The 12,132-nt window shown below is 43.3% G+C and overlaps 1 protein-coding gene across 1 annotated transcript in view; it reads right to left on the reverse strand.

The window, feature by feature from the left end:
* GAS6 (growth arrest specific 6) overlaps positions 1–12,132 on the reverse strand; it is a gene marked incomplete at its 5' end in the record, with an annotated part of 71,268 nt that overhangs the window by 1,581 nt on the left and 57,555 nt on the right. Inside the window, 3 exons of the mRNA XM_019523838.1 lie at positions 6,080–6,308; positions 7,166–7,338; positions 9,735–9,903. Coding sequence (XP_019379383.1) covers positions 6,080–6,308; positions 7,166–7,338; positions 9,735–9,903 — 571 coding nt within the window. The remainder of the gene's footprint in view (positions 1–6,079; positions 6,309–7,165; positions 7,339–9,734; positions 9,904–12,132) is intronic.

Here is a 12,132-nt window from a genome sequence, read left to right on the forward strand (position 1 = left end):
CCCCCCATGTCCCGGCAGGAGGGCCCGCAGTGTTGGGGGGCCAGCCCCCCCCCCCCAGCCCCTAGACGAGCTGCCCACGGCCCCATCCTGCTCCCCGCTCAGGCCCTGCAGCCATGCTTTCCAGCACCAGGCTCCAAACCCCACACACCACCCCCAGCCCCACCAAGCCACCCAAGCCTCTCACTATGGAGGCCTCAATTTCCCCCTGGTGGGGAGTTGCTCTCCAGGCTGCCTGGCAGCCATGGGCGTGTGTACACGCACACATACACATGGCACCCTCTTCCCTGACAGCTCCTGGTAGGCTGGATCTCTACCAGCCTGTAAGGGGAAACCCACCACTTCCTGCTTTTTTCTTCTTTAAAGGAGAAAATCCGGGTTTTACCACATTTTTCCATCGCGAATGAGAAACCTGGATCCCTGGTTACGAAGGGTCTCATGACAGGCAGGTCCAGCCTGAATGCAGTACCTACCTCACCCTGTTTTGAATATTTATTGTGCTTTGATTATGCAATGCAACTGTGCATCCAGAAGCTAAGGACATTCTTCAAAAAGGTACTGAAGGCAATGAACTGAATTAATGAGGCTTTAATGTTCCCTATGGTAACACACTGTTTGCAGCCCTCTAATCACAGCTTTGTTAGCCATGGAGGGAGGGGGAGGGAAACACCTTTTTTTAATGCCCATAAATATCCATGTAAATATTGAATTAGGAAGAGACAAAAATTTAACAAGTATCAGTACCTGAAATAAATTGATATTACTCATGTTGATAACCTAGTCACTTTAAATAGCAATTAAAAAAAACATTCAATAAACCTCACATGAAAAGTTAAAGAAAGAAGTGTTCACCTTGATGCCCTAAAGGACACTAGTTTATCTGCACTTTAAAGCTAGACTAAACAAGTTGGTTGTGCAAGCGAGTGATTTCATCTGACAAGGGTGGAGGAAACGGGGCAAATCTCTTTTCTCTGTATCAAAGAAGGTAGGTCTAAGTCTAGAGAGTTCTCTCTCAACATAGGTAACAGACATCCTCATGATCCGTATGCCATGTGGAAGTGCGTTTAAAGAAAGTGTAGGCATGGCAAAAGCTGATTACCTGAAGGGTGCAAGGACTTCTAAGATGTTACATAAACTTCACTGCATTGTCTTTACACCTCAGCAAACCTATCAGCGTATCTGAATTCTCATTTCACATCAGAATGGATGCACATCAGAAAAATTTTAAGAATCTAAAATATTCAGAATCTCATGTAAGCATTTTGGTCTGTATGCTGGATAGAAACAACAGGATAAATCTAGTTGCATAACATTTCTGGGAATACAGAATGCAGCAAAATATACAGGAGAATCAGCATTACTGAGCATTATTATAGTCAATATATTTTTTTTTAATCCTTTTCCCCTTAGAACCCTAGCTATTTCCTCCATACCTATAACATTAATGGTACATACATAGTACTGGACATATGAATTCAGATTATTAAAGGTAAATCCAGAAAATTCAAATGTAAGGATTCTATTCAATGGACCCAACAAAACAGAAACACGTGCAGAAGTTCTTGTTGACAAGCAGATCAGCTCATAAAAATGAAAGGAGTCACTTAATCTTGATGAGCTACTCAAAGTCAATCCAATGTGCAATATATCTACAAAAGTCAAAGTAGACAAAGTTCACACAGCACAATTTTAAGAGACTTCTGCCAAAATGGATGCTTTACCATAATGATCTCGGCTTAACTAAAAAGGAGATCTCCAAGAATTTCCACCTTGTGCAACTACCCTTCAAACTGTTCAGCGCTATTAAAACGATACCATTTAAATATAAATATCAAGCACTTCTGATGCTACAAAGCTCTATTAAGAGAAGAGGCATTTGTGCTAGTGCACATTATGCAATATAGAGAGTGTTCTCGCGCAAAGAAAGAAAAACATTCCATATCTTATGATGTTGAGCTTCTTTATGAGCTTCCACAGACTAAAGAGCACTGAGTGCATGGTCTGGAAATCCATGAAATAGAAACAAAGCAGAGATGTCACTCACATAGTGTGAAAAGAAACCTCACTTCCAGTGTTGGTAACACACTGGTACATTAAAGTTGGTACAAAATTTCCAAATCTGGAGTACAACATTCATAGCAATTTTGATTGATAACTCCCCCAGTGCCCGTGCACCCCTTGGTCCCCCGACACTCCTAATGTTTCAGTGAGCTAAACAGCTAGTCAAAATTTCCAACTTTCCAGGAAAACTGAGGGGAGGATGAGAGGATTCCCCTTTGGTGGGGAAAGCAGGAAAACTGTCTCACCCTCATGTTTATATCCCATTTTCGCCCACCCAAAGTTTTGACTAGCCATAGCAAATGTAAATACTAGGGCTGTGTGAAGCTTCAGTTGCTGATTCAATTCAAAAGGAGATTTCGCACAATTCAGCAGCCAAATCTCCAAGTCGAATCAGGAGACCAAGTAAAAGGTCCAAATCAATTTGAAGCCTCCAAATTGATTCAGAAAAGATTCAGAGATTCGGGCAGTCTCCGCTCACTGCCGCGGGGAGCTGGACCCGGGCTCTGTGCTGGTAAGTAAGGGGCGGGGGGGGTGGAGGAGGGGAACATGGGGGGACCCCTGCCAGGCCCCATCCCCTGCCTGCTCCCCCATCCCCCTTGAGCACCCCCCACCTGCTCTCCCAGTCCTGTCAATGGCTGCCCCACCTGACCCCAGCATCCTGACACACACCAAAAAAAATAAAAGCCCTGCACTCGCTGGCTGGTGCAGCAGCCGTCGGGGCCTCTGGGGGCTCAGGGCAGAGCCCCCCCATGCAGTGTGGGACAGTGGGGATTGCCCCCCCCAACCTGGCAGAAGCTGGTGAGTGCAGGGCTTTTTTTCAGTGCCGGGACATGGGCTGGGTGGGGCAACCATTGAAGGGACGGGGAAAGCAGACAGGGGATGGGGCCTGTTTGATTCGGCCGAACTGATTCAGGACAATGATCTGAATCACCAAATCGAATCACTGTCCCCCGAATCGGCTGAATCCAAATCCGAAGCGAATACTAGCTGCTTCACACAGGCCTAGTAAATAATGCAATAAAAACTTAATAAAAGTACACTATACTCAGTACTAATAGATCAGCCTAACAATATGCTGCTCTAGAGAGCTACAGAATAAACTTTTCTTTTTGAATTACAGCAGGCATGTGTCAGAGGGCACATCTACAGATGTATTAATGCACCGTGGTTACTGTGCATTAAGTTTAGTACCTGTAATAACAGGTACTAAAGGTGCAGTAACTGGCACTACTGCACAGTAGCACCAGTGTGTGCCTTTTAAGTGACATTAATGTGCAGTAAACTAATTCTACTGCACATTAGTGCAGTAGCATGGCCATGATGCACCCAGACACTTTCTAACTATTCTGGAGGCATCCCTATACTCTTCTGCATTCACTGGAAGAGAGAAGAGCAGGCTGGGATTTCTATGTGGCATTCCCAAAATACTAGACTTGGGAACCGGCCTGTTTCCTTGTCAACACATGAGTGTTGAAAAAAGCATTGGCCCCATCTTCTGGTGTAGCTAGTCTGAGGCATCAATGTGTGTGCAACGTGAGCTCTGGAGGAGTTCATATTGGTTGTTCTAGGAGCAGCAGAAAGTGCACAGCATCACCACATACTATCCCAGCAGCTGTGCTGTTCTGGTTTGATTGCTCAAGCACCTATGTAAGGCCAGCACTGCTCCGACTTCTTCCTCCCTACCAGGTGTGGCTTAGAACAAGTAAAGGCAGGATTCTGCCTTGCTGTTTGTAATGCACGTAGCAGGTACTATTATACAGAGAGACAACTGCTTCCTTATTTGCATTCCCCATAAGAGGGATGGTAAACCAGTTCAGCTAGAATGAGAAACAACCCACAACTCAGTCAGGAAAACCTTGTTCAGTCAGGTTCTGAACAGAGAAGCAAAGTGACCTCCTTCAAAGGACCCTGTGGTTTTCTTGTAAAACCTACTCAGTCCAAAAGTTGTTGCAGCCTTTTTGATGCACCTTGGCTGGTAACTTCACACACACAGCATTTGGTCTGTTCCCTGTTAGAACTCACCAGCAGAAAAGCTTCAGAACCAGTGCACTGATTCCCTGAAACTAGGCAGTCTAAGGCAGCATACACGTATTCAAATGATCTGAAAGAATTCTTCTGGGTTTGTTCTCCTGGTAGAAAAATGTACCTGGAGGCCCTGGGATGCTGGGAGACTGCTGTGGGTACAGACATTCGTTCTCACAGGAAAAGCTCTCCTGATCATCATTTAACCCTGGTTATTCCCAGGCTATTTTTCTCCTGGAGCAGCCATTTTTGTTCTGGGAGAAAAATCCTGAACATTTTACACTTGTGATTTCTCCTGGGAGAGCAGCAACTCTCCCACATGGAACTGAATGTCTGTACATGGCCTAAGAAACGTGAGATCACCATCAGTGTGTCACCCACATGACTGACAGACATGGGTATCATTGGTCTATGTGGAAATACAAGTCAGCCTAACAAAGCTGTGGAGACAAAGGGACTGAGACCCTCAAAAATTCTGGTGACACATTCTAGTGTTTTCGGCTAGATCCAAAAAGGAAATGTCTATATGGTTCAAGGCAATGCTGTGCTTAGACATAAGCTTACTACGCCCACTAGCTCCCAAATCAAAAGTAATGTAGCCAACTCTGCTGAGTGCTAGAGCATACTGGGGCACACACAACACCACACTACTTCCGGTTTAGGAGTTAGCATGTAGGGAGCAAGCAAGGTGCATGTCTAGGTATTGCACTGCTTTGTCTCAGAGACAAACTCAGAGGTGTGTAGACGCTACAGTGCTTAAGTGCTGTGGTTCCAAAGTGTGAGATGCCTGGCTCCCATAAGCACAACCCTGAGTTAGGTACCCAGTCTCCCTACACAACGCATAAGAATATACAATAGAACCCAGATACTTTGCAGGGTTAGGGTCCTTACAATCTACAGTAGTGGTTCACAGCCTTTTTAGACTCAAGGTATCCCCACATAACTTTTGTAAACTGAATGGCACCCCACTAGATAAAACAATTTATTTATTACAGTGTTTACCTCCTTGCAGAGGGGCCAGGCAGTAGGGGCAAAGCAGGGCAGTGCCCAGGCAGGGAGAAGCCTGAGCCTCAGGCTGCACTTATCTCTTCACATATCTCCTCATACCTTGCAGTACCTTTCAGAAGATTTCACATCCCAAAGTGCCCCAGCAACCCAGCTGAGAATCACTGCCCTACAAAAATAAAAGCTTGTGAAAGCTCAGTGAATAGCCATGAGTGTGGGTTGATGAGCTCCCACCGACTGGAGAAGCAGTGCTCTTTGAAGTAAGGCCCTGAACTGGTCAGCCTACTATGAACCAAGCAGGCTGAAAGCCACTGAATGCCAACAATCTGGGTTGTACTGAATTAGTTATTCAGTGGAACAAGGAGTGGAAACCAGGTCTCCCCTCTCAAAAGCCATGTTTTGTCTTCACTCTTTTGCTTAGGCCAATAAATAATTATTCTATGCAAAGAGCAACAGCTCCAACAGGCCTGGTAGTTAAAGTGCTCTCCTAACAGTTGTGAAATGTAGGCTTCAATTGTGTCAGGAGAAGAGGGAATTGAACCCAAGTCTTCTAGGTCCTAAGCTAAGCAAGTCCTGGCTAAGCATTCTAGACACTGAGCTATTGGATAAAAAAGCAGACAGCCCTTCCACCTGGTAATTCAGTGCTCAATCAGTTTGAGGTACTAATTTCCACATATTTTGTCAGGCTTATAGCAGCCCTATTCTCAGCTCCCTTTGGAGGGGTCACTCCCTTCTGCTGACTGAAGAATCCCTGAGATTCCTATTTGTTTTGTTCTTTCCTTTCTTCCATGGAGGTTGGGAAAGTCATTCAAAGAAGGCTACACATCAAAAACCCAAACAGATCAATGTCACATGCCCACCTTGCACAAGATTCACTCAGGCAGAAATGGAAAGCACGACCCCAAGCTCTAATGAACATGCTGACTGCCCTCCTGACCACGCACTCTTATTTTCATTAGAACCTGCATTTCACATTACAGAATCAGATAGTCACCTGGCAGTCCTCCCACATATGTCTTCACAGATGACTGCAGATAGCTCTCCAAGACAGCCAGACTGTCCTCTAGCTGGGAATGGCTGAATTCACTCTCTCCTGCAATCCCATCCACAGCAAATGACAGTTGATCCTTACTGATGGAGACATGCACCGAGTGCTCCTTGTCATCACATACATTTACTGCCAGTCTGGACACAACTGTTGTCTCCATGGCCAAAATGATGAACTGAGGAGCAGAAGACTTCAATGAGTGAAGGCACAGACAAAAGCTAAAACATGATTTATATTTTTCTAGGTTCAAATTAATCCTTTCTGTGGGCCTTTATAGGAAGCTTTTCATCATCATATTAGTATTTCTGAAGGTCACATTCTGAGCATGCACAACTTTTGCCTTGTTTTCCAACAGGGGTCTGATTCTCATTTATCCTAAGATGACTTTAAATCACCTTGACAGTTTAAAAGGAACCCTAAAGGGAGCATATCTTTAACATTTGCACTGCTGAAAGAAGAAAGAAGTCAGCTCACTGACTCTGGTGGAATTACTCCTACTTTATGCAAGCAAGATGGCAAAATCTAGTCCTATGTCATAAATATAACTGATTATATTGTATATATTTCACTAGAAGCGTTCCTGGCATTTTGCAGATGCCCTGGAATTACACCTAGGCAACTTCCTTGATGACACAGCAGCCATGGGGTATACTGTTACTACTGAAATGAAAAGGTCAGGCTCAAACTCAACTGAGAATTCTGTTGCTTTGTCAACAGAAATCTACAGTTTAATTCAGACAGACAAACACGATAAAATGGGACAGTGGCTCAGACTGAAAAGGTTGTACAGATATTGTCTGTGTGACATTATTCCCAGCAATACAATATCTTTTACAAAGGCCAAACTTGCAAAGAGTGCTATCCTGCCCTTAAATGTACACCTACAAAAAGCAGAATTCCCATGATAACTAGGCACTTGTTTTGTGTCCAAAATTGCAAATTGGTGAGTTCAAATGAGTGCACAGAATGAATGGCAGGCACACACTTGGGGATCCTTTTGTGTTTACACTGGAAGATGCTTAAAGTTGGTACCTGTTGTTTAAGTTTCTTTGTGGAGTGATAGTCAATCAGTGCCAATGATAAAGGGACTGATTCTTCTGCGCTAACCAAAGCAAAAAGCACACCAGTGTCTGTTGCTGGCCGAATTATGGCATTTACTTGTATTTTCCAATTCCGTTCAGTTTCATTTCCAACAGGTGGTTGCACTACAGACAAAAAGACACATGTCAAAAAATAGAATGACTGCTTAACAACTGGCAGATGAGGTGATTTCTGTCTCAAAGAGAGAATGGATAGCTGAGCTTATGGACAGCTTGCTGTATTCCTTTTAGTCAGAGGAAAAATCAAAAGTGTCTGAACACAAAAAGGAAAAAGGTAAGAGCTCTGCCTTATTACTCTCCACAGAGAAAGCTGCAGCTTTTCAGAATGCCAAAAGTCAGGGTTGAGCTTTTTAATCAAGAAGAGAGATTCAATTGCCAAGGACTGTCAATCCATTACATTATCAGAGCTCCTATGAGATAGGGCATGCAATTTTATATCCAACTTGAATATCACACAATGATTGAAGGATTTGCTTCCAAATCTGACCCAGAAGAAACAGATCACTTTCACAAAAGTATCAAAACTAAACTGAAGGGCTATAAACAGCACACATTGAACATTACTTAATCACCAGCCAATCAAAGGTTTTTGAATGTTCTGAAGTGCTTCTAGTTCACAAGTTTTGTCTCTCGATGACTACAGAAGCAGATTTTGTTGCCGTCTTTCCTACTAATGCAGCACCTTTGGAGATCAAAAATTATATTGGCTACAAAGAAAGATGCCAACATTGTTTTGCTGACCTGCCTGAGCAATGCCATAAACGATTCTGCTTTACTGCAGCTGTAAACAGGATAAATTACTTCTTTATGTAGTTTGCTGCTATTAAAGCAAAAACAAAGTTAATTTTTTATTATAAAATAATATAAATATGTAAGTGCTGAGGATGCATCTCAGTTGGAAGGTTTCTCTCATTGATACTTCCAATACCAGGCTCTATTTTGCAGCTCTTGCACCAAACTGTAAACAGGATGACTGTCACCTGATAAGATGTTCTCTAATTTACAAAAGCAAAGGAAAATCCACATAATGCTGCACAGAAGGTTTAAGAAGAAGAGAATGCGTACACAAGACTAAAATAGACCACTGGCATTTATAAAGATTTCAAAACCTGACAAAGCTGATTACATGGATAAACAGAAGACTCTAGAACAAAGACTAAACTATCCTTCAAAATGCTAACTTAATAGACCTAAGAATGGGCTAGAACAAGTTAATACAAAATCCAGTTCAAATTTTGCCCACCTTGTGATGCTGTTCACACTATCACTTGTCACTAACAAAGCAACCATATTCAAATGCCATAAATATTTAGGTCCAAGATAAAATTGGGTATTTCATGTTAGGTACTGAAAATTTTCTGCTTGCTATAATCTCAACACAGAGCATACTAAACACAAGAATGTGTATCAGAGAAGCCACAATGGAAATAGTAGTGAAGAGGATTATGCATTAAAGATGAAATGCATTGTCAAATGCACTCAAGAGGGAACTTAAACCAGAGTTTCCCATATGATGTTGTGTATTATCCAGTGTAATTTAGACCTTCCTTTCCATGAGCTAGGGTTGTTGGTTATAGCCATGTTGGTCTAAGGACATGGGAAAACAAGGTTCTTTGGGTAGATGTGATATTTTTTATTAGATCAACAAAATAGTTGGAAAATTGTTCTTTGCAAGCTTCCGGGCACAAATACCTTTCTTCAGGCATAGAGAGTTTCCTGGTGAACTGTGTGTTCTCTTGGGTAGAATAGAAGCCAATATAAAAAATGCAGGTCTGGGAAAATGCAAATGTGTGGCAGTAAGGATCAGAGGGACAATAGGTGTGAGACAGATGTGGGGTGCAGGGGAAAGGGGGAATGTTGAACTGGTGATAGAAGAATGTGGCTGGTAAAATGCAGACAGGTTCCCTGGGGTTATCAAATGGCAGGCAGGTTATAATATGGCATATTATAACTTCCCCCCCAAACCTGTCTCACACCTATTGTCTCCCATTCCTCTGATCCTCACTGCCACGTATTTGCATTTTCACAGACCTGCATTTTGCATATTGGCTTCTATTCTACTCAAGACAGCATACAATTCACCAGCAGACTCTCTCTGTGCCTGAAGGCTTGCAAAGAACAATTTTTCCAACTAATCTGTTGGTCTAATAAAAGATATCACATCTACCCAAAGAAGCTTTTCTGCCTATTTTCATGAACTACAAATTCAGCTGTTCATTTGCTCTCTACAGCTGCTAGACTTCTTAACTGGGGAAAGGCTTTTTTCAACCACTTCACTTTTTCAGTGCACAGCTGATGATTTTCCCTCCCCATGTAAGTAATTTCAGTAAATAGATCTTTAAAAAAAAGCAAAATACAAAACAGAATAAACAAAATGAAAACCACTCATCCTTCCTTGACAATATGGGAATACATATGTTTTTTAAATCGTTAGTTCTGTAAAAATAAAAGTATGGAGATCAGAGCATGACAGTAACTTAAAAAACACAAGGAACACTTACTGTAACTAAAATTAAATAAAGCAAAACCACTGCCCAGGTAGAAGGATCCTCGTCCTGCCACTGAAAAGCACTGCATCTTCTTATTCATCTTTATTGTTTCTTGGATAGTAGTATCCTCACCATTCAACCAGTTCCATGCCCGTATACAGCCATCCAGCCGAGGGTTTATCTAGTAAGATAATGAAATACTTCAGCCTTGAACACTTATTCCATTACAAGAGAAAAATCAGGCGCACAGAGGAGCCCACAAGACTAAGCAATGTTATCATGTCAATCAGGCAGAAAATAATCCTCAGATCATAGGAAAGTAGGGCTGGAAGGAACCTCATGGGGTCATCTAGTCCAGCCCCCTGCTCAAGGCAGAATCGTCCCTGACTAAACCATCCCAGCCAAGTGTCTGTCTAACCTGCTCTTGAAAACTTCCAGGGATGGAGATTCACAACTTCTTTAGGTAGCCTGATTCAATGCTTGACCACACTCGTAGTCAAACATCTTGTCCTGTTACCAATGTGCAACCTCACTAAAGCAGGCTAAGGCCCAAATCCTACAATGGCACCCACAAAAACAGACATCTGTGCCCAAAAACAGCTCCCCTGAATTCACTGAATCTCAATGCATTGCAGAGGCCTGGCTTATACAGGCCTAAATCCACCATGCTGACTTTGACATCCATTTCTACAGGCTGACAAGTTCACTGGTTGGATCATTATGCTCAAAGAGTTCATCTTACAGGCTGGGAAGTTAATTTCTTAGGACTCATAATGCATAATTCCAAGTGAGCCACCTCATGAATAAATGGCCTGCATCCTTAGTTAATTTGGGATAATAAGTGTTGCAGTCAGAATAAAAACTCAGGTTCCCAATCTCCTGACAACACTACATTCTAGCTTAATATATTCAGACTAGTTATCACACTGAGGCCATGTCTACATGTTGCCATGCATTAGTACTTCCTTTTGGAAGTACTAAAGCACAGTGCAGTACGGGTAGTTACTGCATGGTACACACTGCACATGGTTAGATTTCGCCATTATGGCGCTATAGTGGTGCGCTTTACCAGGGGAGTGTGCTACTATGGTGATGTAGCTGCCAATCATTTGTACACCCACATGATTGCTACATTACCACAGTACACCATACAGAAATGTAGTGCATTGCGACATCACCACAGGGCAATGTGTAACCCTATCCTGAAAGACTTATTCGCTAGGGACAGAAGTTACACATAAACCAATTTAAGTCAACAGAAACTCATTTAAACCTGGAACAGAACAGAAGCTCAGTGCACATAAACCAGTTTAAAAATAGCTAAAACTGGTTTAAGATAAACCTGGTTGAACAAAGTATCAGATTTCACTGATTTCAGTCAAACTGGTTTATGAAACTTCTGCCCCAGACCCCTTCCTGTTCAAGTGAAATCACAGACCCCCAGCATGTTTTCCAGCCATGGGCTGTGATGTCTGCTCCATCAAAGAAGGGCTGGGGGAGAGAGGAAGCAGGGACTACCCCTCCTCCCCCAGGGAAACCCCAGCTGGGGTCTGGGGCCAGGGAGCGGGGTTAAACCCACCTTCCCCTCAGTACAGAACTGCCCTGCTGCTAAACTTACTAAAACTTATTGCTGGCTGTGACTGTAGATTACAAATCCCAGAGGCACCTAGAAGCAGAAAGAGGAAGTGATGAGCTACCCTGCAGAGTCCTGCTGCTTTAATTCTGGACTGCAAATACCAGAGACCTCAGGGGCAGCAGGAAGAGGAAACAAACACACAACCCATGCAGCTACATGCCAGGGAGGCATACTCTAGGGCCCCTGGCTTATGGCCTGAGCCACTGCAGGCATGTGGCTGCATTTCCTGAGTCAAACGTAAATGTGTCTAGTTGTTTCTCAGTTGAATCTCCTCAGCTTAGACTAACCTGTGAAGACTGAACCAATTTAGCCTCGGGCTTTTTGGCTGTCTGTATTTAGCCACTGTGGAGACAAAAGGCCTCCTGACATGGCTGTATTCAAAGTTGTGGAGCCATAGGGTTGTCACTTTATTTAAAAGTAATAAGCCGAACTCTTGTTGCCAGGTGCCTGCTCTATCTTTGGTGGGGGATCAAAAAAAGAGGCTAAACCAGAGGCATAACAATGCAGCTCTGGGATCTGGACAAAAGTGGCAATAGCTATTTTTGTGTTGTCTTTCATCCCCATCCTCTCTCCGCCCCCTTGGCTATACAAGGGGATTGAGCATAGGTATTTGAACATAGTTTCATAGTTTGTAGGGTCAGAAGGGACCTGGGCAGATCATCAAGTCCGACCCCCTGCCATGGCAGGAAAGAGTACTGGGGGTCAAATGACCCCAGCAAGGTGTACATCTAGCCTCCTCTTAAAGACCCCCAGGGTAGGAGCCAGCACCACTTC

Source organism: Gavialis gangeticus, unplaced genomic scaffold (assembly GCF_001723915.1).
Source record: "Gavialis gangeticus isolate Ggan-Ray unplaced genomic scaffold, GavGan_comp1, whole genome shotgun sequence".
Lineage (NCBI taxonomy): Eukaryota > Metazoa > Chordata > Crocodylia > Gavialidae > Gavialis > Gavialis gangeticus.